Source organism: Balaenoptera acutorostrata, chromosome 13, assembly GCF_949987535.1.
Source record: "Balaenoptera acutorostrata chromosome 13, mBalAcu1.1, whole genome shotgun sequence".
In the NCBI taxonomy this organism is placed as follows: domain Eukaryota; kingdom Metazoa; phylum Chordata; class Mammalia; order Artiodactyla; family Balaenopteridae; genus Balaenoptera; species Balaenoptera acutorostrata.
Window position 1 is genome coordinate 76842363 of NC_080076.1, and position 24825 is coordinate 76867187.

General features: G+C 47.4%; 2 protein-coding genes across 2 annotated transcripts in view; both read left to right on the forward strand.

The window, feature by feature from the left end:
- The first annotated feature begins 1868 nt into the window (after positions 1-1868).
- RPLP0 (ribosomal protein lateral stalk subunit P0) lies at positions 1869-6081 on the forward strand. The gene is made up of 8 exons (XM_007170918.3): positions 1869-1914; positions 2175-2276; positions 3249-3424; positions 3537-3624; positions 3754-3900; positions 3995-4180; positions 5026-5166; positions 5845-6081. Exons 2-8 carry the CDS (start codon positions 2223-2225, stop codon positions 6007-6009), a joined length of 957 nt encoding a protein of 318 aa, XP_007170980.1. The 5' UTR covers positions 1869-1914; positions 2175-2222; the 3' UTR covers positions 6010-6081.
- A 1418-nt stretch (positions 6082-7499) lies between these two features.
- GCN1 (GCN1 activator of EIF2AK4) overlaps positions 7500-24825 on the forward strand; it is a 56614-nt gene continuing 39288 nt past the window's right edge. Inside the window, exons 1-14 of the mRNA XM_007170916.3 lie at positions 7500-7611; positions 12416-12518; positions 16161-16224; positions 16759-16890; positions 17378-17486; positions 20137-20235; positions 20326-20460; positions 21065-21133; positions 21263-21371; positions 21966-22040; positions 22293-22421; positions 22929-22979; positions 23262-23360; positions 23582-23755. Of these exons, the coding sequence (XP_007170978.2) occupies positions 7594-7611; positions 12416-12518; positions 16161-16224; positions 16759-16890; positions 17378-17486; positions 20137-20235; positions 20326-20460; positions 21065-21133; positions 21263-21371; positions 21966-22040; positions 22293-22421; positions 22929-22979; positions 23262-23360; positions 23582-23755 (1366 nt within the window). The 5' untranslated portion in view covers positions 7500-7593. The remainder of the gene's footprint in view (positions 7612-12415; positions 12519-16160; positions 16225-16758; positions 16891-17377; positions 17487-20136; positions 20236-20325; positions 20461-21064; positions 21134-21262; positions 21372-21965; positions 22041-22292; positions 22422-22928; positions 22980-23261; positions 23361-23581; positions 23756-24825) is intronic.

The window sequence follows — 24825 nt, forward strand, 5'->3', positions numbered from 1 at the left end:
ATCAATACATTGTCACTAAAAAGAGATCTTAGCAGTAATGGACTCCAGCAGTTCTCTATACAGGCTCATCATCAGAGGCACCAGGAGGCTTGAAAACAACATACCAAGGTTTCTAACTTGGTCAAGTGGAAAGGGTGGAGATAGGGAGAACCCCTCGCCACTTCTAACCTAGGATCTAAGCTCATTCATTAAAAACATATTTATTGGGCTTCCCTGGTGGCGCAGTGGTTGAGAATCCGCCTGCCAATGCAGGGGACACGGGTTCGTAGCCCTGGTCTGGGAAGATCCCACATGCCACGGAGCAGCTGGGCCCGTGAGCCACAATTGCTGAGCCTGCGCGTCTGGAGCCTGTGCTCCGCAGCGGGAGAGGCCGCGATGAAGAGTGGCCCCACTTGCCGCAACTAGAGACAAAGCCCTCGCACAGAGACGAAGACCCAACACAGCCATAAATAAATAAATTAATTAAATTAAATAACTATTTTAAAAAAAACATATTTATTTTATTCTATTTATTTGGTTGTGCCGGATCTTAGTTGCGGCAGGTGGGCTCCTTAGTTGCGTCTCCAGGGCTCCTTAGTTGTGGCATGTGTGTGGGATCTAGTTCCCTGACCAGGGATTGAACCCGGGCCCCCCACATTGGGAGCATGGAGTCTTATCCACTGTGCCACCAGGGAAGTCCCAAAAGATATTTATTGATCTAGCACAATTGTTCAAATAAGTGTTAAATGAAGGTGTAATAAAATAAGTTGACATCTAGTGATTTCCTCCTATATTCCAGGAACTGTGTTGTCTTAAGACATATCGCTCTAGAATGTGAATACTATTATCCCCATTTTACCGATAAGGAAAGGGAAACAGAGGGTCAGCAAGGTGAAATCACTTCCTAAGATGACACAGCTAGCAAGTGGCAGAACAAGGATATGCATCCAAGGTTATCTGTCTGCAAACCCTGCATCCATTTATTCAACAAATATTTATTATAAGCTCACTATGTGCCAGGCACAAGGCAAAAATCTTTGCAGAGAGAGACAAACAACAATGTAACAAATAAATTATATAGTGTGTTACAAGGTGTAAGTGCTGCCAAAAAGATAGAACAGAGGAAGCGGGGGAGTGGGAGTGGTTTTTGGGTAATTTTGAATAGGGCAATCAGGGTAGCCCTCCAGCAGGTGATATTTGAGCGAAGACTCGATGGAGGTGTGGATATCGGCAAGAAGGCTTCCAGGAAGAGGGAATAGCTAGTGCAACATCATCCGGCTGGAAGGAAATGAATCAGTTGGCAAATCGGAGATTAGATTATAGGGGTGGAGGTGGGGAACAGATCATGTAGAGCCTTGTAGGCTATTTAAGTTTTAGGCTTTTTACTGAGGGGAAAATGGGGAGCCTTTAAAGAATTTTGAGCAGATGAGGAAATGATCCGACTTAGGTTTTAAAGGATCCCTTTGTTTCGATAGGGAGAAGAACAAACTGTAGAGGAAACAAGAGACCATTCTGTTTCTAAACCATGAGCAATTTTTTTTTCTTTTTTTTTTTTTTCATGAGCAATTATTTCTCAGCTCCACGTCATATTCTTTAGTTGCGACTTGACCGGAAGAAACGTGGACTCAGCTCGCAAACTCCAGCGCCTACACGAGAGCGGCTCCAGACCGCCAGAGGGAAGCATCTCTGAGACAGATCCTCCACCACACAGCAGTGCCCTCCTTAAGTACCTCGTTTAAAGGAAGCTTCCTGTTGGTTGGAATGGCACCGATATCATCCAATGGTTGTCTGTATCAATACGGCTTCTCCAGACAGACGTTGACTCCAGCCAATAGATGGGGACGCTGTCTGCAGCTTCTAATTGGCTGCTTCGTTTACCTATAAAATATGCAAGCCGGCAAGAGGCCCTCCTCTCGCCAGGCGTCCTGGAGTGAGGTTCGTTCGTACGGTGCAGTCTCACTCGGGACTGGCGGCGGGGAGGATGGGGATTTTCGGGGATTCTTTGGAGGGGCGCTTCGGGACTGCAGGGTCTGGGCCTGTTTGGCCTGGGTCGTGGCGGCGGCAAATGCAGCCCCGGGCCGGGCCGGGGCGGCGGGCGCCCGCGCGTGGTCTGCTCCACGTGTACCTTGGGATTGGAGCCCGCCATGTCGTGGGGACTTGTGTCGGGGTGTCTTCAGCTCCTTTTCTCTCTTCAGTGACATCGTCTTTAAACCCAGCGTGGCAATCCCTGACGCACCGCAGTGATGCCCAGGGAAGACAGGGCGACCTGGAAGTCCAATTACTTCCTTAAGATCATCGTAAGTGCGGGGTGGGTCCTAGCCGCCCACCGTGCTGCCTCGGCCCCGGGCACTAACAGGGACAATCAGCAGCCATGTGCTGAGTGCCTACTACCACATTAGGCCGTTTTAGGCAAATCTCATTTAATCTTCCCAATTTCCCGAGATCCGCGCCTCTCCCCCTCCCTGTGTTGCAGGTAAACAGGCTCAGGCACGTTAAGTGGCTCCTAGGGTGACAGTATTAACGCCCACGTCTATCGGCTTCCAAATAGCGCTCATCTACTTTTACTCCCCTGCCTCCTTGTTTGGGAAGGTCTGAGGCAATGAGTGACTCATTATAAAGAGTTAAGTTGTTGCATATTCAGGTTCTATTAGTCAAGAAACTAAACTTTAAGTGAATGCTTTCTCTTGGATCGCCTTGAGTTGGGTCTTCCCCTGCCTAGAAATGCTAACCATGCTGCTCTTCAGGCATTAGGATGCGTTGTAGAGTTTAGTCCATTGTATTCTTCCCCATTTATTCAGGGTTTCAGACTCACAAAAACTTAAAAGAATTGTAAAATGATCACATACCCACAACTTAGGTCGTACAAGCAATATTTTACTATATTTGCTTTATGTTGTATTTTGAATAATTTAAATCTAACCTTACTTGGAAGAGTATTTTTTTCTATTAATACAGCTGATATGGTGAAACAGAAACATGCTTCATGGTTGGGAAAAATTAAAAATGAAAGTTACAATTAAAATATTTTGATTGAATGTAGAAACATAATTTTCACCATTCATACTCAGCAAGCAAATCTTTGACAAATCTAGCGTTGTTTTAACTCGGGCAGCTGGCAGTAGGAGGAATTGTCCCAGTCTCTGAGACATTTCAAAAGCATAGAAGAAAGGGAGTGAGATGGAAACCAGTTATTGTGGGATTTGGTTTCTCTTACTCTCTTCCCTCTTTTGTCCTGTGAAACGTTGCTTGTTTGTGGCTTGTTTCTGTAGCAACTTCTGGATGATTATCCAAAATGCTTCATTGTGGGAGCAGACAATGTGGGCTCCAAGCAGATGCAGCAGATCCGCATGTCTCTCCGAGGGAAGGCCGTGGTACTGATGGGCAAGAATACAATGATGCGCAAGGCCATCCGAGGGCATCTGGAAAACAACCCAGCTTTGGAGAAGTCAGTTCATCCTCCTGGACATCTTTATCCGCCCTTCTCAGTGTCCTCCTCCCTTTTCCTGGAGAAGAACGGTGCTGGAAAGTGATCATCTCCCATAAACTTCTCTTTGCAGACTGTTGCCTCACATCCGGGGGAACGTGGGCTTTGTGTTCACCAAGGAGGACCTCACTGAGATCAGGGACATGCTGCTGGCCAATAAGGTAAGGGGAGAATCAGGTTGGTTGGAGAGACCTTATTAATTTTGGCTCCTTAAAAGCGACAAAACTGACTGTTCTTAGGTTGTGTCTGTGGAGAGAAGACTTCTCACTGTTTCTCATTTTTTTGTTCAGGTGCCCGCCGCTGCCCGTGCTGGTGCCATAGCCCCATGCGAAGTCACAGTGCCTGCCCAGAACACTGGTCTGGGGCCTGAGAAGACCTCCTTCTTCCAGGCTTTAGGCATCACCACTAAAATCTCCAGGGGCACCATCGAAATCCTGGTGAGTGGACCTGGCTTGCCAGCGCTAGCCGGGCTCGGTTGCTGCCGACCTGCTGGATGTCCAGGTGTTAACTGCCAACTCCCTTGTTCTTCAGAGTGATGTGCAGCTGATCAAGACTGGAGACAAAGTGGGAGCCAGTGAAGCCACGTTGCTGAACATGCTGAACATCTCCCCCTTCTCCTTTGGGCTGGTCATCCAGCAGGTGTTTGACAATGGCAGCATCTACAACCCTGAAGTACTTGACATCACAGAGGAAACTCTGCATTCTCGCTTTCTGGAGGTACACGCTGCCCATTCCAGGCCCTTCTTGCATTAATAGTTGAGAGCGTGTCTAGCTTCAGACTGAATCCTGGCCACGCAGCTGACTAGCAGTTTAATAACCAGGGACAGTTGTTTAATCTGTACCTCAGTTTCCTTGTCTGTAAATGGCAATAACAATATAAGATTGTTGAAGGATCTAATGAATTAATGAATGTAAAGCCTTAGAACAGTGCTGGGCACATGGTAAGGGCTGTTATTCTAGGGCGTGCAGTAAGGTATGAGATTTTGAGTAATGTCAGTGAGTCAAAAGAGGAATGAGAAGATGAGGTAGTTAATACATCAGTGTTGCCAAGTACCCTCTCTTGGGAAGATGGACTCTTTCAGGGACTGTTCTTGCTTAGTTTTTGCCACTAATATATCCTCTAGTTAACAAATAAGGTGGTAGGAGATATAATTCCTTTTTTCTTGGATGAACGGAACATTGCAATTATACATACTCAACTCCAGTTACTTTTGGAAATCTCACTAGTGGATGAAATTCACATCTGGAATTAATTTAATGTTTTTCTCTCTTGGAATGCAATGGTTAATTTATATTTTCACAAGATGGTGGCTTTTGAAGTAAATGCCAACATCATGGTATAGGGAGCGCCCATGTTGAGAATAACAGCCAACACCATTTATAAGTTATTGGGTCTGAATTTCCCTGCCAGAAGCATTTGGTGTGAGGTGAAGTGTCCTGTGTGAGACTAATACACTAATCTAGCAAGTCTTGTTTGCTGTTGAGCTTTGCTTGGACTCAACAGCAAAGACATCACACCTGAAGTGTGATTTTTTTTCTTTTTTTTTTCCTTCCTTCCACAGGGTGTCCGCAATGTTGCCAGCATATGTCTGCAGATTGGTTACCCAACTGTTGCATCTGTACCCCATTCTATCATCAGTGGGTACAAGCGGGTCCTGGCTTTGTCTGTGGAGACTGATTACACCTTCCCACTTGCTGAAAAGGTAAAAAAAAATCCACCAGGACCACAGCAGACCTGACAGTTATTAGCAGGAGGATAAAAAGCTGCCTGCTGAGTTAGTGTTTTTGTAATAGTGTTTTATGTAGCAGATACATTTTTAAGAGTATAGATACCCTAGGGGGACTGGTTCCAGGGCTCCCCATGGACACCAAATCCATGGGTGCTCAAGTCCCTTGTATAAAATGGTGTTATGTTAAATAATGCTTCTAGGTTACTTACAATACCTAATACAATGTGAATGCTATGTAAATGGTCGTAAATACAATGTAACTGCAATGTAAATAATTGCCCCCATGCAGAAAATTCAGGTTTTGCTTTTCGGAAATTTTTTCCTTTTTTTGATCAGCAGTTGGTTTAATCTCTGAATGTGAAACCTCTGGATACAGAGGGCCAACTGTATGCTTGAGGTTGGGAGGCAGGGGAGGCGTGTCCTCGACTTTAGAAATTACAAGAGACTTAAAGAGCGTTTAGTTAACAGGTAAGAGCTGGGCTTAAGACCACCAGGCTATACCCAAGCTGTCCTGTCTGGTCACTTCCAGAGGAAGATTTCACTGATACGGAAATTGGTCCTTAAAACTAGAGCTCTGTAGAGGCTGAAAGGTTGTGGGTAGTAGGGGGTGTAGATGACTATTTTGACCATGAACTTTTCCCCTTGCTTTAGGTCAAGGCCTTCTTGGCTGATCCATCTGCATTTGTGGCTGCTGCCCCCGTGGCAGCTGCCAGCACTGCTGCTCCTGCTGCTGCCGCCACAGCCCCAGCCAAGGTTGAAGCAAAGGAAGAGTCGGAGGAGTCGGACGAGGACATGGGATTTGGTCTCTTTGACTAATCACCAAAAAGCAGCCAACTCAGCCAGCTCTATTTGTGAAACAAGGAAATAAAGGCTTATTTCTCTTTACAAGTCTCTGGATTTTTCATTTTGTGCATTTTGAGGTTATAGTTCTGTGTGCTAGAAACTAAAGCCATGGTAAAATCATAGAGCTTTATTTGGAGTTGACATTTGGTGTCCTCTGTGTAAGAAGTGAAGTACTGCTCTCCTAGCATCCTGTACTTTTTGTGGACCCAGCTTTAACTGTATTTTTATTAAATGGAATTGATTCCATGACCATCAGGCCACTATCCTGGGTCACTCCAAGATACTTTGACTAGGGTGTCATATTGAGGTAAGCACTGGATGAGTGCTGCCAGGGTTTTTCAAACTGGGTGGTGATGTAATTAATGATGAGTTTAGTGGTGACCATTATTTAAGGAGATAGAACAGCTGATGCTGTAGGTGTTGTGAATCTTAGGTTTCACTTATCGATTTGCACTGGGTCACCCAGTAACGTGCTAGTTGTAACCAGGTCTCAAAAGTTTGAAAGCCGTTGCTAACAGGGGCGACAACTGAGCTGTGCAGACCGTATTTGAATTAGTTAAGGAGTTGGCAGGTCTGCATGCTGAATAAAACTTAAGCAACTCTGGACCATGAGGCCCACTACCCGCAGCCTCCCACCCTGTGGCCTTGTCTTAAGGAGCTGTCCCCGGGCAGGCTCCTCTCTCAGCTCCAGAGTCCTCCCCTGACTGCCAGGTATACCCCTGGTTTTTTTTTTTTTTTTAAAGATTTTATTTATTTATTTATTTATTTATTTTTAATTGATTAATTGATTGATTGCTATGTTGGGTCTTCGTTTCTGTGCTAGGGCTTTCTCCAGTTGTGGCAAGCGGGGGCCACCCTTCATCACGGTGCGCGGGCCTCTCACTACCGCGGCCCCTCCCGTTGCGGAGCACAGGCTCCAGACGCGCATGCTCAGCAACTGTGGCTCACGGGCCCAGCCGCTCCGCGGCACGCGGGATCCTCCCAGACCAGGGCTCGAACCCGTGTCCCCTGCATTAGCAGGCAGACTCCCAACCACTGCGCCACCAGGGAAGCCCCTATACCCCTGGTTTTAACCCTCACATTGTCCACCGCTGGGGTACAAACTTTTAACAGGATAAGACACGAGTTGGCTGCCTGCCTTTTAGCGAGCTCAGTTCCTGTCATCAAGGAAACTCCTCCAGGAAGCATCTAGGACACACTAATGTAAAATGGTCTTCACGCAGGAGAAGCTTACACGGGGGTGTCTGGGCCGGACCTGCGCACTCGTGGGTCGATGGCTGCAGGGCGGTCTCGCCGCGTTACAAACCCGCAGGGACCCTCGTCTCCCACGAGGCCGGGCTGAGAAAGGCCCTGGGGAGGAGGCCTTGATAGTCCCCGGCGCGCACCCCGGTACCCAGTCCAGTTGCCCGCCTCGAAGCCCAGGCTGCCGCGGCCGCCATCCCGCCCGGGGGCGCCAGGCCCCGGGCCCCAACGGTATCCCGGCCTCGTTCTGCGGTGTGGGCCCGCGCTGTGACCCGGAAGCGCTCCGGAAGCGGTTCCGGAGTCAGCGCCGGCAGGATGGCGGCGGACACGCAGGTGAGGCGGGCGGCTGCGAGGCCAACGCGGCGGCGACTGGGCGCGGACGGCGGCGGTCGGGCCGGACCGCTAGTGCCGCTGGCGTAGGGGGTCGGGGGACGGCGGCTGCGGAGGGCGCGGTCCAGGGGCCGGTCCCTCCCGGACCCGGCTTCGTCCCGGACCCCGGCCCGGGTGGCGCGGACCGGCCGTGGGCTCGAGGAATCAGGGACTCTGGCCTCGGCGGCTGGAACCCGTCGGGCCCTCCCCGATTCTGGAGTTGCCGAAGTTCCCCTCTAAAGTAGTCTCTACTCCATTTCTCCGAAGCCCTCCAGCAGCGAGGCCCGGCCAACGCCAACTCCCTCTTAAACTTTGTATTCAGCAAATATTTCTCAAGCACCTACTATGTGCAGGGATTTATAGCATATTCTTTGGATTCATACAGATCTGAGTTGGAGTCTTGGTCAGTTTCAGTTTCTTTGAGACGCTGGGCAAGTTTCTTAACCCTGCCAATTCTCAGTCTTTTCATCCATAAAATGGGGCTAAACTAGTACCTGTCGTGTAGGGTTGTTGTGAGGAGTCAATGAAATAAAGTCGGGCTCCATATATGTTGATGGTTGTTATTAGATTCAGCGTTAGATAAAAGAACTGTCACAATTCAGGAAGAGTCTTGTCACCCTGAGTGTTATCACCTGTGAAGTACCTCATAGTTAAGGGAAGAGCTGGGGAAGACCTTTTTCCTCCACCCCATCCTCCTTTTAGCCGTGTTTTAGGGTGAAAAGACAATATTATGGGAAAAGGAAATGGGTCTCTAAAGGACAGCGTGGCTCACTTGGGTATCGGGGTGAGGAGATTAATTGATTTTGATAGGGAGGCCCGGAGGCCAGAGAGTGACTCCTTAACCTGAGCATTCAAAAGATGCGAATTGCGAGTTTCCTGTGCAAGGCAGGGGCTGTTAATTTTTTTTTTTTTAAGTCAGTATTTTTTTTTCTTTTAATAATTTTTTTTTTAATTGATTAATTTATTTATGGCTGTGTTGGGTCTTCGTTTCTGTGCGAGCGCTTTTCTCTAGTTGTGGCAAGCGGGGGCCACTCTTCATCGCGGTGCGCGGGCCTCTCACTATCGCGGCCGCTCTTGTTGCGGAGCACAGGCTCCAGACGCGCAGGCTCAGTAGTTGTGGCTCACGGGCCCAGTTGCTCCGCGGCATGTGGGATCTTCCCAGACCAGGGCTCGAACTCGTGTCCCCTGCATTGGCAGGCAGATTCTCAACCACTGCGCCACCAGGGAATCCCTTTTTTTTTTTTTTTTTAATATTTATTTATTTAGGCGGCGCCGGGTTTTAGTTTCAGCATGTGGACTTCTTAGTTGCGGCTCGCAGGTGGGGACCTAGTTCCCGACCAGGGAACGAACCCGGGCCCCCTGCATTGGGAGCGCAGTCTTACCCACTGGACCACCAGGGAAGTCCCAGGGGCTGGTAATTTGTTCCAAGTTTGTTATAGTGAATCCTGGAAAGAAAAGCATAGTCTCTTGGGTATTTTGAAAAGGGTTGGGAGAATACACACTGACTGTGTAACATTAAAACTCAAATGCAAAAAGAATCTCTCCAGTGCTGTGTTGTTCAGTATGGTAGCTAGTTAATTAATAGCCAAGAGGCTACTTAAGTTAGTTAAAATTAAATGAAATTTAAAATTCAGTTCTTCGGTTGCACTAGCCACATTTCAGTGCACCGGTAGCCATATGTGGCTGGTGACTACTGCATTGTATAGTGTAAAAGAACATTTCCATCAACACAGAAAGTTCTACTGGACAGTGCTACTCTAGAGAGAAACCTGTGAACATTTAAGCTCTTTGCATCTGATCCCACCAGCAAATGACTTCTCTGAAGGATCTTCCTCAGTTTTATTCTGACAGGATCCCAAGTGGGTAACATTCATTTTCTGATTAAGAAAAAGAAGAGCCTTGAACCTGAAATGCTCTTTCATCTTTGGGGGAGAAACTATAGCCAGGAATTTAATATTAGCATGGAAAAACAGCTATGTGAGAATTTTAGGTAGAGGGTGGATTATATATATGCATCTATTTTTGCTATCTCCTCCAGCCTCACTAAAACTAGTAAAGAGTTGGGAAAAAAAATGAGAATGGGGAGCAGACAATAGCAGCAAACTTTTGGAAGCTAGAAAGTGATAAGTGGTAAAGGATTCAGCAGACCCAAGGGAAATGAATCCTAAGCCAAGTTAGGAAAGCTGAGAACCAACCTGATTTACGTTGCAGAATCTCTGACAGCTGGGAATTGGTGGTATCAGCTAACCTTTGGAAGTGAGGGTGAGTGGGGAGGGGCTAAGTTAGGAGGATTGGTTGAAAGCCCTTTTCAGATGCAGTCAGAGCCCCAGCTTTCTTTCTCCATCTTGGCAAAAGCCTGGAAGTTCTCTCTCTGGAGAAAACTTTTGTGTAAAACAGGACCACACAAAAGTGTGGGAGGTCCAATATCCACGGAAATCATCAACAAAATAATTCAGCATACTTTCTGCGAACTGAAGCATGTGTTTTCAGATCAAAAATGCTCAGCACAATGGATGAAAACAGACTCACAACAAGGCACATTATGTGAAATTTTAGAACCTTGGACACAAAAAGAAGATCTTAGAAACTTCCAGGGGGGAAAATCAGGTCTCAGACAAAGGATCAAGAACCAGAATGGCGTTGAGTTTCCCAACAGTACTGAAAGCTAGAACTCAGTGAAGAAAGGTCTTCAGTATTCTAGGAAAACTTCAACCTAGAATTCTGTACCCAGATGAACTTCAGGTGGGAGGCCAAAACATTTTCAAACTTGCAAGGACTTCACGAGATGGAGGATGTACTTTACCCAAACACAAGAAAGAGTACATTTTCAGGGTGATAAACTGAGTCCCAGCTGTAGGAGATCACCCACCAAATTGGGGCAGGTCGGAAAGCACTGGGAGAGGCTTCTTCAGGAAGATGGAATTTGGTAGAATACCTGGTCTGCCTAAATGTGTTGAGATTTAGACAAGTGGCAGAAAGTTTGGGATTGAATTATTAATTAGAACAGATAAGGCAAACTGAGGTAAGGAGGGGATGGGCATTGGGAGCCGTTATTTAACTCCAGGGTTAATTTTAAAAAAGCTGTGCAAGAGCGTAAACAGTTTATTAAATGGAAATTGAATACCATTTGCATATAATGTAAACACTGAATTACTGGGCTAACCCATATTATGAAACAAAGGAATTGTGTCAGGGATATGGGGAGGGTCTCTGGTGGGGTCAAAGAGGGAGAGAGGTCTTTGGTAGAAAGGCAGAAGTAGCAGCACAAGCAAATTATTTAGAGATATGGTGATAACTACCGAAATAATCAGCCAGTATTGGTGAAAGAGATTGTCCTTGTGTGTGAGGGCATGCGACTGGTTTTTAGAGCAAACCTCCCAGAACTTTTTGACTCTTTAATTATATACGTGAATGACTATAAAAACAAGAGACAATATTAAAACAGGTAATTTGTGTAGAAGACAGTTTTGGATATGATTTTATTCATTGCTAATAGAATTATAGCAGGGATTTATCTGTAAGAAGAACTCAGTACTATTTTATCTCTCTATGCACCCTTGAGTCTTATTCTACTAATAAGGCCTGTCCGTGAAATACCCTCAAAAGAAAAAGGGGGCGGGTGTTACCCACTTGGGTCTTATTATGCCCTGCTCAACTGCTGATGTATCCACAACCTGCCTGCTTTGTAGCCTGTAGAATATTGTTCAGGAGAAGATTTTCAGGAATATTTGCAAACCGCCCCTCTTTCTAGGTCTTATGCTGATGTCCCTGTGCAGGGGATGCAGTTGTGGTAACATGGATGGTGGTTGAAAGCTAAGGACTTGTTAGCATCAGTTTTTAGACCTGTTGGTTTCAGGTTTAGTTTCAGAAATGCAGGTGCTGTGGCCCGCAAGTCCAGTCTGAGCAGTGGCTTCCTCTCTGGGAGTTGGTTTCTTCATCACCTGTGAAATGGGGATATGGTGCCTGTCTGGAAGGCTTGCTGATAGTAGTAGCTGATTTTATGCTCGGGATGAGAGGTAAATGCTCTACATACAGTATCTCATTTAGTCTCTGTTTAACAGTCATGATGAAATGAAATGAAGGTGCTGTTACCTGCATTGTATAGATGGGGAATCTGAGGGTCAAGGAAATGATATGATTTGGCTGAGTTTCCACAGCTGGTAGGAGGCAGAGCTGGGATTCAATTTCTTAACCTTTTACCTGCTAGCCAACTGTGTTTATGACTTGACAGGATACTCCTTATGGGAGGTTTACAAGAGATAATATAAAGGGAACATACCCGGCATTTAGTAGGCCCTCCCTAGATTTTGCATAGTTTGGAAGGGATATTTTCTGTCCTGAGGTCTTTGCCTTTGACCTTGCCTCTTTTTGTCCAAGTTTAAATGAAGTATATTGAGTGGCTGACTGGTTGGGTTAAAAGCAGTACATCTCACTCAATTGGGGGTGATTGTGTCCCCCAGGAGATGTTTGACAATGTCTGGAAACAGATGGGGTCGCCTCAGCTGTGGTGGGAGGATGGGGTGCTGCTACTGGTGTCCATTGGGTAGAGGCCAGAAACGCTGCTCAAAATCCTATGATGTATAAAGGCAGCCCCCAAAGTCAGGAGTGTGGAGGTTGAGAAACCCTGGGTTAGAGAGAGCTTCACTGAGTTCTGCACCTCCCACAGCTCGCTCGCTCGCTCTGTCTCCCACCCGCCCCGCCACCACCCCCCGGCAATGTTTTGTAGTTTGATTGCTGAAATTTTTCTCTGTGGGCTTGGTCTTCACAGGTTTCTGAGACACTAAAGCGTTTTGCAGGGAAGGTGACAACAGCCAGTGTGAAGGAACGGAGAGAAATCCTCAGTGAGCTGGGGAAATGTGTTGCTGGAAAAGGTATTTGTTTTCATTTCATTGATTTCATTTCAAACTAAATTGGGTTCTCTGTTTAGAACCATGGCCTTCTTTTCCCCTCACAGCAACTTCTGTCTTCACTGTCTATATTTGCTTGTTATAATCTGCACTGAAACAGTTGGGTTGGTGGAGAGTTTATCCTTCTAGGTGCCAAACCTTTTTACCAGTTTTAACCATTTTGATTGGAAATAGTTCTAAAAGATACCAACAATCTTTCTTAAGTGATTTATTGGATGGAAAAACATTTTCTTTTCTTTTTTTTAAAATTAATTAATTTATTTATTTATGGCTGTTTTGGGTCTTCGTTTCTGTGCGAGGGCTTTCTCCAGCTGTGGTGAGCAGGGGCCACTCTTCATCGCGGTGCGCGGGCCTCTCACTGTTGTGGCCTCTCCCGTTGCGGAGCACAGGCTCCAGACGCGCAAGCTCAGTAGTTGTGGCTCACGCATGTGGGATCTTCCCAGACCAGGGCTCGAACCCGTGTCCCCTGCATTGGCAGGCAGATTCTTAACCACTGTGCCACCAGGGAAGCCCAGAAAAACATTTTCTTTATGAGCGGGGGCACCATTTTTCCCAGTCAGTGTTCTGTGAAAACAAGCAAGATGGTATCAAGTGATTGGCCAGTAACGGATTCCAAGATCATGTAAGTTTGTGAGATGTCAGATTTTATTTTATTTCTTTTATTTTTAAATTTCTTTTATTTATTTTTGGCTGTGTTGGGTCATCGTTGCTGTGTGTGGGCTTTCTCTAGTTGTGGCTAGTGGGGGCTACTCTTCGTTGTGGTGCGTGGGCTTCTCATTGCGGTGGCTTCTTTTGTCGCAGAGCACGGGCTCTAGGCGCACAGGCTTCAGTAGTTGTGGCTCGTGGGCTCTAGAGCACAGGCTCAGTAGTTGCTCCGCGGCATGTGGGATCTTCCCGGACCAGGGCTCGAACCCTTGTCCCCTGCATTGGCAGGAGGATTCTTAACAACTGCGCCACCAGGGAAGCCCAGATGTCACATTTTAATCCGGTGTTTCCTTGAACTTCTTTTTTGCCAAAAACCTGTTCAGGGTCTGGGCAGCACATTTTGGGAAATGCTGAGCACATGTAGTTATCCTGATTCTGCACCGTAACCCGAGGGCTCTTGATGCAAATTATGGGGCATGTATAAGACTAGTGTGCCTTCTACCAATAAATGCTCATTAGTTTTTGAGTTTCCTTTTGGTGTGTTTTTACTATACAGCATTGGTTCTCGGAATGTGGTCCCTAGACCAGCAGTATCAGCATCACCTCAAAACTTGTTTGAGATACAAATTCTCAGCTCCACCCCAGAGACTCAGATTCACCAAAACCCTGCAGGTGGAACCCAGCGTCTGTGTTTTAACAAGCCCACAGGTGATTCCTGTGTTTGCTGCAGTTTGAGAACCATGGCGGTATAGAATTGGGTCTCCGTTTCTGTCAGCTTTCACTTCTTGTTAGGAAAAAGCCTACTTCCTACCACCCTCTTACCCCCATTCTCATTCGCTGCTTCTGATCTACTGTTGCCTGGTTACATACCCAAGCTTGTTAAAGTAGCGTGTAAATTAAGTAAATTGCTGTTTGTGAGCTGAGAGATTCTCCTGTGGATCAGAAGTTTAGCATATGAGTGTTATGGCACCTTCAAAAGTCTTTCTGGTCACTTCTGAACGGAGTTCTAGTTAGAGAAGGCTGCCATGTGACAGATGCTAGCTGGACTCCCTGGACCATAATGGCTGACTCCCTGCTAAGTAACTGCTGAATACTACACTTTTCCCCATTTTGTGGAGTAAGGAGTTCGACATGTGTGGGTGAAGTTTATGAACTACTCAGGGACTTTTCAGGGTGATTTTACTCTTCAGTCACCCTGAAATTCTACAATTCAGGGTGAATTACATTTGTAAAATGTTTAGTAGTCTTTGATATACAAGTTGATTGGGGGAAGTTAACCTCCCATATGAAATCGTTAATTCTCAATTTCCTAATTTTGAGTCTGAGGAGGAGTCGTTGCATAGTGATAGCTCTTCTGGCCTCTCCTTTTGTTAGGGTAGCAAGCAGGTCACCAGGTGAGTTCATCAAAGGTGGTGCAAGGTGTTTTCTGCCAGGGTGAGGAGTTGAAGTCTTCCTCAGAGCTGTCAATGCGGATGGCCGGCCTGGCTCAGCCCAGTCTGGCCCTGAGGCCTCTGATGCTCTCCTCAGTCCCGCCTCCCTGTACGTGAAGCCTGAGACTCTGAGGCGGTGTCTGCTGTGCCTGATCTTTCCAGTCACAGGCGTCCAGTGCAGAGTCAGAGGTGACGGGCTCTGCGTTCTGGCCATGACTCTGCCACTTACAGGCTGTGGGACCCGGTTCAGGTTACTTAACCTGTGGGCCTGTCTCCTTGGAGTGAGGAGTGAATGAGAACACATGGGGACGGTGCTTGACTCGGTGCCTGGCTCTGGTCAACGCCCAGTGTCTGTTAGCTGTTATTACTACTGTTCTCTTAGCCACAACCTGGTCCCGGCTCCAGTCACTCTTCTTCTCCATTACTGAGGTAGCCTCAAATCAGATGGACCAATACCAGGCTCAGGGCCCTGGGGGAGCTGGGTGCCCACCCCTCCTTCATTCCCCATGCCCCCATCATTCGGGTGCCTGAAGTGTGAGGCCCTGTGCAAGCCCTTTGTGGGCCTCCTGCTCTCGGTGCCTCCCACGCTGGTCAGTCTGACACTCAGCGTACATTTCCCCCTGTCAGACCCTCCCCTCTTTGTCTGCGGGCTTCAGTCTGGCATGCAGAACCTGTCACAGGTTGGCTCTCCATTATTGAGCACTATTGTTTCACCAGTTTCTCTTTCACTCAGCTGGCGTGCTTGGTTTTCCATGCCTTGGTTTCTTCATCTTAAAAATGAGCTCAATTGCAGTACCCACCTTACAGGAATTGAGTTAATGTATATAAAATGCTTAGAGCAGGGCCTGGTGCCTCATGAGCACTGGTTAAGTGTCAGTGTTGTTATTCCTCCTCCTCCTCATGCGCCCTGCACAGGCCTTGTGCCTCTTATCCCGTGCACTTCTGCTCATGTTGTTAACACCACTCTGCATGCAGGCCCCTCTTTCCATTTGTCCACAGCCTACTCATCTGTTAGGCCAAGCTTCCGTGTCCTTAAACTCTTCAGAAACCTCTCTGTTATAGGTGTTCTTCTCTTTTCTTATCCCTCATAGTACTTAAGTTTTGTCCTATGTTTTAAAACCAATTATTAGAACGTACATAAAGAAAAGTACACATGTCATAAGTGAACAGGTGGCTGAATTATCACAAACTAAACACAGCCATGTAACCAGCACCCGGATCAAGAAGCAGAACATTTCCTGTACTCTAGCACCTCCACTCGACAGCATGTTAAATTTCGAGGCCACTTGTCTTGCCTTAGTTTCATTCATTTAACAGATGTCTGTCTGAGAGCCTTCCCATACTAGATGTTTCTTTAGAGTCCTATTTTGTCATTACTTTTTCCTGTTGGGAATTCTATCTCAAACACCCGGGGAGTGTCCAGCGGGCAGAAATCATGTCAACAGAATGCCTGGCTCCAGCAGATGCCCAGGAAGTAGATTTTATTGAGTAGATTTTATTTTATTAACCTCTGTGTAATCTTTGGTTTTAGATCTGCCGGAGGGAGCAGTGAAAGGCCTCTGCAAATTATTCTGCTTGACTCTGCATCGATACAGGCGAGTCCCGATCAAAGGCCCAGTGTCCAGAGCAGTTTGTGCAGAAATGTGGTATAGGGTAGTGGTTAGAGCCCAGGCTTTGGAGCCAGACTGCCTGGGTCCTGGGCAAGTTACTGAACCTCTCTGTGCCTCAGTTTCCTCATCTGCAGAACAGGGATGATGCTTTTACCTACCTCATAGGTGGTTGTCAGTAAGAGTCAAGTTCTGGGAACGTTGCTTGCCACGTGGAGTGCTCAGTCTCTACGCTGACACCGGTCATGTGTGTAAAAGCACTTGGCCTAGTTTGAGGCCTATAGTAAGTGTTCCCTAAATGTAGATGTTGCGCTTATAGCCTTAAGGCTCATTTGCCCTTATTAGATGCTTCTAGAACTCTAAGAGGAGGTAGATTTATCCAGTTACTTCCTAATCCCATCATCTATGACCCACTGGAATACAGTGCAGTCTAATTTTCCTGAGAAAGACCAGGCTTGGCCTAAGCCCCCCACCCCTGCCCCACGTCCACATGTTCACCTTCCCCTTCTTTCCTCCTCCTAGAGATGCAGCCTCACGCAGGGCTCTGCAGGCAGCAATCCAGCAGTTGGCTGAGGCCCAGCCAGAAGCCACTGCTAAGAACCTTCTGCACTCTCTGCAGTCTTCAGGCATTGGCTCCAAAGCAGGTGTCCCCAGGTAAGAGGTAAAGGTGGTGGCCCACTGGGGGTTGGTGGAGTCCTACTCGTGAGAAGCCGGTGCAGATGAGCAGGCGTGAACATGCCTGCCCCATTCCCCTTTGCAACTCTGAGGGGCGCCGGCAGTCTGCCTTCTGAATGGACGGAGAAGCCAAGATGTTAGGCCCAGCGGAGAAACCACTTTCCTGAGGAACAGGGTTGGGAAACCAGTGGAAGTAAGGCCATTTTAAGGAGAAACCAAATGCCCACTAGGCACTGAATGGAGGAAACCATCCTTTTGATTTATAGTTGTGAGTGCTAAGAGGTGGGAGTTTGGCACTCCTTGTCCTGAGTTGTCCCAGATGATTTGTGGGGAACAAGTTTCCAGTTCCAGTTAGGTCAGTGGAGGGTCTTGCATAGCAGGCAGGGCCTTGCGATGAGCATTTGTCCTCAAGATGGAGGCTGCTGCTCTGACCTCATCCCTCCCTTCCCCTCCCCTCCCCTCTCAGTAAGAGCAGTGGCTCGGCTGCCTTGCTGGCCCTGTCCTGGACCTGCCTACTGGTGCGCATTGTCTTTCCCTCGAGAGCCAAGCGGCAAGGAGACATCTGGAACAAACTGGTAGGTTCCCCGGGTCTTTGGAGTCGTGCCGGTCAGCTCTCTGCACAGAGTTGGGACATGTTTAAGCACCTTCTCTGGCCAGTGCTCTTAGTGCTGGGTGACCAGGCACTTTGAGTTACCCTGAGGTGTGTGACTTTGGTGGATGGGCATGAGTGCAGCATAATAACATTCGTCTATTTATCAAATATCTTTGAGCTTTCCTGGGTCAGGCATGGTGCTAGGCCCTGGGCATACAGTGATGAGCAAGAGAAACGTGGCCCCTGCCTTCATGGCATGTGTGGAAGACGTGACAGGCCAGAATGGGGAAGACAGGCAGAAAACAAGTAAACCAGAAAATACCAATTCTCTCCTCCCGTTCTATGCCTGCTCCTTCCACATTCCCTATCTTGCCTTTCAGCATGTCTGCTAACCAGAGATGGCCCAATAGGCCAGGTTGGGAGATTCTTTTGAATGTCTAGATATGCTTAGTGGAGGGCAAGAGGGATGGTCTTACAGTTTAACAAAAAAGGAGTCTGAGGATCTTGGTATGGATTTGACTCTTGGCCATGAGATTTGGCCAGATACCTAATTTCGGAGCCCATTTCCCATTGCTGCAAAAAATGGGGAAAAGTACCACTCACCCATCCACCTCAAAGAGTTGCCATGAAGGTGGGCTCAGAAGAGGTGTGAAAGGGCTGTAGAAACTTACAGAGGGCTGTGCAGGTAAATGAGGAGCGAGCACCTCTGCCTGACACAGCCAGCTCGTAAGACTTATTGAGGCCTCATTCCTGGGAGCTTATCCAGCATACTTCTGGGGATGACCATAGATTGGCCATCAGCAATTGATGGAAGGATAAGAACACTGAAACCTCACAGGTAGTGGATATGCTGGAAAACCACCTTCAGAGTGTGGGTTCCATTGTTACCAGAAAGCCTTCTTGTAAGATGGTTTATCATGGGCTCCCTCACTAGCATGTCTCCAATGAATTCTTATAACCGTTATCCAAGGTAAGTCAGTGTGGGTTAGTGAGTGGGAGGGGTCAACCCCGGAGTGTTGTGTTTATGGGACAGGATGCATCAGGAGCTTGAAACCGTGGTGGTTTTTTCTGTGTCTTGAATCTGGGTTTTTCCTTTGCTCATTGCCGATGTTGACTGTACACATAGGAGTAGTTCATTCAGTCCCTTAAGTATTTGTTGAGGGCCCCCTGCGTGTCGGGTGCTGTTCGAGGAGCTGAGGCTGAAATGGGACAGGTGAGAGGACCTTACTTTCTCATAGCCTTCAGTCGTGGGGAGAGGGTGGACACAAACAGGTCCACATATAAATGACGAGGTGTAGAGTCGTGCAGCAGAAAAGCAGGCAGGAGGATAGAGAGAGTGGGTGGACGGTGATGGTGGGAGGAAGGCCTTTGGAGGAGGTACCATTTGAGCAGAGACCTGAAGGATATGAAAGAAAAAACCATGCCCAGATTAAGGTTAGAATGTTCTAGGAAGAAAGAACAGCAATATAGTTCTGAATATGATATCAGCAAGCTTAAAAAGCTATTTTAATAATAATTTTTTAAAAAACGGTTCAGTATTCAACAGGTGTAGAATGATATACCAGTTTCCTTCCCACCCCTTCCCTAGCCATCTCGGTCCCCCTCTATTACTAGTTTCTTATGTAGTAGAGGTATTCTCTGTATATATGACTAAATAGACCTTTTTATACAAGTGGTAGCATACATACAAACTTTTTTCTTTCGCCTTGTGTTTTTTTCTTTAACTGGATTTAGAATTTGTTCCAGAGTATTTATATAGAGTTTCTCATTCTTTATGACTGTTTACTAATCCTTTGAGTGGATGTACCACGGTATATATAACTAGTTCCCTGTTTATGACCATTAATGTTGTTACAATCTTTTACTATAAAAAATGTTGCCATGAATAACTTTGTACATCTGCCATTTTGTACACATGCAAATGTGGAATTTGGCAGACTTCTTAAGCATGCCTTTTTTCTCAGGGTGGCAGTCCACACTGCTCCAGTGACATTGGGTGTTCGTGGCACATACAGTCTCTGTGAGGCTTTTTAATTGAGCACCTATTAGGTGCTTCACTCTGGGTTGGATAGTGGACCCCCCCGCAGGCAGGATCAGCATATCAGTGTTCACTTCTGTATCCACAGTGCCTAGCATAGTGCCTGTCACTTCATCAGGGTTCATTGCTTGTAGAATTAATGAAGGAATAGTCAAGGCAGATGAAGAAATATATGAAACAGAGTGCTTATCCTTTTCCCACATGGCACTTAACCTTGCTGGAATTCTGTATTCATTTGTGTGTTTATTTGTTTAGTATCTTTTTCTCCCTCTAGACTATGAGGTGCATGAAAGCAAGGACCATGTCTGTCTTATTCTCCAGGTGTTTTCATTGTCTGACTCATAGTAGGTGCTCAACAAATACTTATTAAAGAAGTGCTTGAGTGAACAGATGTAATTCCAGGACAGGGTTAAGTGGGGGGGGGGGGTGGTCAGGGGGTGGAGGGAAGAGGATCTGGCTGGAATTGAGTGGGAGAGGCCTGGCGGAGATGACCTCAGGTTCTGACGGGCCTGACGAAGGTCTTGGGCAGGCTATGAGGGCCATGGGACCTCCGCTCCCATTTCACATCCAGACCTGAGCCTCCCTGTCCCTGCAGGTAGAGGTGCAGTGTCTGCTCCTGCTGGAGGTGCTGGGCGGCTCCCACAAGCACGCCGTGGATGGTGCTGTGAAGAAGCTCACCAAGCTGTGGAAAGAGGTGACAGGAGGCAGCAGGGTGGCGGGCATTTCTTCTTCCGCACCACCTCCACTGCCGTCTGATACACCTGCTTTACCCGTTCCTCTTCAGAACCCGGGGCTGGTGGAACAGTACTTGTCAGCCATTCTCAGCCTAGAACCCAACCAGAACTATGCAGCCATGCTGGGGCTGCTGGTGCAGTTCTGCACGAGCCACAAGGAGATGGACGTGGTCAATCGGCACAAGGCAAGTGGACTCTCTGGAGGAAAGGAGGGGGAGCTTGTTTTGCCCTGCTGGCCCCAGCTGCTGGCCTTATGTGAAGTTTGTTGGTTTTCTCACCTGAGACCCCGGCCTTTCATGGTGATATATGAACTTCGAGGAGTTGGAAAGTTTCCCCTCCATTTGTGGCTTGGAATGGATCCTGCCATAGTTAACGGGATGATGATTTACCTGTTCATGCAGTCATTTATTCACCCACCACTGAGCATCTGCCTTGTGCCAAGCTCTGTGCCAGGTGTTGGGGATGCAGCAGTGCGTGAGGGAGCTGTGATCCCTTCCCCGGGCGGGACTGAATCTGAGGCGGCTGCCGTTAGACAGATCATCGTCTCACTATCTCTGTGAGACATGCTGCAAAGGAAAAGTGCAAGAGGCTGTGATACTCTGTGGTTGGGACTTGCTCCCAGGAGCCATGGAAAGCTGTGGAAGGCTTTTAGATGGGGAATGACATGATCACTGGGATCTTCATGCTTGACACCGTGACATTTGGGGCACTGATTGGTATTTTTTAGAAGCACTCCCACAAGAGGGATCTCAGAACGTCAGGGTCTAACCAAGTCTCTGTATTCCCTAGAGTGCCCTGCTGGATTTTTATATGAAGAACATCTTGATGAGCAAAGTAAAGCCTCAGAAGTATCTATTGGTGAGTGTGAGGTGGCTCTTACTCACCTGGGCAAGCTAAATCCCATTTTAAATTCTGTGATTCAGAACCATCCTTTATTCTTGGTCTGTTCCCACGAAGGCTGGGTGCCTGACTCCTTTCTCTTTGTAGGATAACTGTGCCCCTCTGCTCCGATACATGTCCCACTCGGAGTTTAAGGATCTGATATTGCCCACCATACAGAAGTCCTTACTGAGGAGTCCAGAGAATGTTCTTGAAAGTAGGTTCCTGCCAAACAGGATGGTGGGAGGGAGGTGAAGTTGCTTGATAAGCCGGGTCCCCACTACTTGGCAGCAGGAAGTGCTCGGGGCGGGGGAAGATGTATTCACTGTTTACCTCATTGGGCCCTTGGGAGATCAGGGACCCTTTTGAGAGTATGTTGAAAGTAATGGGCCCTCTTGCTGGATGAATGCACAAAAGTATATGCACTTAAAATACTGCATACATTTTTGGAGGTCTAAGAACCTTCTGGAAACCAGGTTAAGAACCTCTGCTCTAGACAGTTTGACCTTGGTGTGGAGGTGGCACTTGAAACCATAGGATATGAGAGTTGAGTCTCTGTCTCTTTTTATCTTGGTAAGAGGTGTGGGTGGAATGTCAGAGGGGCAGTTTTTTGCTGATTGGGATGGGGCAGTATACAGCTTTACAGCAGAGCTGTGGGACAAAGGTGTGACCACCATGTGACCATACAGAGATGAAGAGTGGTCATGTCCTATGTGTCTACACAGCAGGCCTGAGCATTGGCTGGGGAGTCAGGCAGAAACGGGCATTTCCCCTGGAGGCCAACATGGTGCGTGCTTTCTGTCCCCCTCAGCTATCTCCAGTCTGTTGGCATCAGTGACTCTCGATCTCAGCCATTATGCCCTGGACATCGTGAAAGGACTGGCTGGTGAGTGTCCCAACCCCTCTCCAGCCCCTGGAACGGCACCTTGGGTTTTGGTTGTACTTGTCCCTATTGTACAAAAAGGGGTAGGAGACAGCTCAGTTTAGAAATAAACTACAGTTGCATAGTTTCTTTCCTGAGATCCTTTATAATGAGAACACAGAGCCAGGATTGAAGAGTTGGGAGCAGGGAAGACAAAGGTGAGAGCCTGGCTACCCAGCTCTTGGCAGCTTCTGAGCTGCGGCTCTCTGTGTCCAGGTCAGCTGAAGTCCAACAGCCCCCGCCTGATGGATGAAGCCGTGCTGGCGCTGCAGAGCCTGGTCCGCCAGTGCAGTGACTCCTCGGCGATGGAAGCCCTGGCCAGGCACCTGTTTGCTATCCTCGGAGGTAGGCAAGTCCTTCCCGGGCATGCCAATGGCCAAGGTGTGGCCTCTGGCATTCCTTGGGCACCGGGACCTCATGGGGACTTGGTGCTCTGAGTTTGCTCGTGTCAAGAATGAACAGAAGCATGTGCAGATCAGTGTGGATGGGGGTGATCTCAGTTTTTAAGCATATGCATTATCGTGTGCATAGGGGGAAAAAATAGAGGGAAATACACCAAAATGTTAATAATATTTTAGGTAGTGGGAACATGGGTGATTTTTAGGTGTTGCTTTTATATTTTTTTCTGTTTGTCACATTTTCTGCAAGAACATATTATTTATTTCTTTAGTTAGAAAAAAAAAAAAGCCAGTACATGTGATGTACATGTAGCATGTTAAGCCCAGCTACACGATAGAAAGGCTGCTTCTGGAATCAAACTGTATCTTGGTGTCACACACATGACTACCTTATTCACCCCCTCGGGAAATGTGGCAGATGTGAATTTTGAATCTTTGCTATCTCTCCTCTCAGGCTCGGAAGGAAAACTAACTATTGTAGCCCAGAAGATGAGCGTCCTCTCAGGTACAGAATTTCTCCACGGGTAGTAGGAAGTGTAGTTGTAGATGAGGTGTAACGTAACTGTTAGGTAAGGTGAGTCCGTTGGATCTTGACACCTCTGACAGTTTTGGACATCCCAGTCTGGCTTCCGTGAAAGGCAGGACGTCTGACGGGGGATTGAGTGGGGGGTCAGTCATGGCCAGAGGAGAAGCATGGCTGCTGGGGAGGTGGGCAGCGACAGGAAGACTGGTGTGTCGGCAGTTTTGTGCTGACGAGGGGCTGAGCAGGGAATCCCCTGCCTTCCAGGGATCGGGAGTGTCAGTCATCACGTGGTGGCCGGGCCTTCCAGTCAAGTCCTGAGTGGGACCGTGGCTGAGCTGTTCATCCCCTTCCTCCAGCAAGAAGGTAATTGTGCACCATGGTGAGGGTGCGGCCTGGACCCATCCTTGACCCCTGGTTTTCGAAGTTGGAGCCTGCCATGAACCCCTTCTGAAGGCCCTGCTTCCTATCCCTGAAGCATCACTGCTTCCTCTCCCCTTACTCCTACTTGCTTTTGCATGCAACTGGCAGTGATGTGACGTGGGTCTAAGACATAGGGCTGACTGGACTTCTGCTTCTTGCCCTAGTTCACGAAGGCACCTTGGTGCACGCCACCTCTGTCCTGGCTCTCTGGTGTAACCGGTTCACCACAGAAGTGCCCAAGAAGCTCACTGAGTGGTTCAAGAAAGCCTTCAGCCTTAAAACCTCCACCTCTGCAGTGAGGCACGCCTATCTGCAGTGCATGTTGGTCTGCTTCCGAGGTGAGATGCTTCCCTCACAGAGGTGATCGCGGTGATCTTCAGGGCGTCATCACCGTTCCAGGCTTTCCCTTTCGGTCCAGCTTTTTTTGCATCATTTTCTCCTGAGCCACTGGGAGCATCTAGCTTAGTCATCCATAAAGCCTAGAATCAGAGCCCAGTCTTCACAACAGATTCTGGCTTCTCCTCCTTATCAGACCTTCAGAATACAAAGCTTTATTCAGAGAGGACCCACAACCAGAACCTGTTACTCCGTTTTCTGAAATCATGGAGAAATGATTCTGATAAGACTGATTTATAAGGTATAAATTATATAATCTTTACACTGGACCTATTAGAAACAACCACTGCCCTCGCTTCTGTGCTAACAAACCTGTCATTTGGGCATGAGCATCTACCTCCTTCCCAAGCACAGCGAGGGGAAACTTCAAATCTGTAAGAGCTTGATCCCCAAGGTAAAAATCTCTAATATTGATGTCCACCTCTGAGATGGGCTCGTATTTCACTTAAAGTTTAAACTTATGATGACTGGGTTTAAAAAAATGTTTAGGAGACTCCAGAGCTGCCCCTAGAGAGGTGACCCCCCTCTGTACAGTGTCTGTACTTGTGTATCAGTTTGCAGTTTTGCTGCACTGATCGAACTTGATTTTAGATTGAGTTCTAAATAGCCAAGTCTTGGTTTAACCTAGTCTCTTTAGCTTGAGCTAGTTCTGCTTGATATTTCAAAAACAAACATAAACCTTTAAAATACACATTTCTTGGATTCAAATCCATGGCATCATCCAAATGAAATACTTGTTTCACTGTGAAATACTCTACATACCAATTTAGTAATTAAGAAAACATGGGTTGGGACTTCCCTGGTGGTTCAGTGGTTAAGATGCCATGCTCCCAATTCAGGGGGCCCGGATTCGATCCCTGGTCGGGGAACTAAGATCCTACATACTGCAACTAAGCCCGTGCACCGCAACGACGACCCAGTGCAGCCTAAATAAATAAATACATACATACATACATGGGTTTAGCTATAGTTTTAGTAGGTTTCTACTTTCTCTTTTTTTTTTTTTTGAACA

What these genes read in the sequence shown, in the direction of transcription:
- RPLP0 (XM_007170918.3), top strand. Translation starts at nt 2,223, where the DNA reads ATGCCCAGGGAAGACAGGGCGACCTGGAAGTCCAATTACTTCCTTAAG. An exon ending in AACAACCCAGCTTTGGAGAA is followed by an intron (nt 3,425 to 3,536) that starts GTCAGTTCATCC and finishes TTCTCTTTGCAG; the next exon opens with ACTGTTGCCTCACATCCGGG. An exon ending in ACATGCTGCTGGCCAATAAG is followed by an intron (nt 3,625 to 3,753) that starts GTAAGGGGAGAA and finishes TTTTTTGTTCAG; the next exon opens with GTGCCCGCCGCTGCCCGTGC.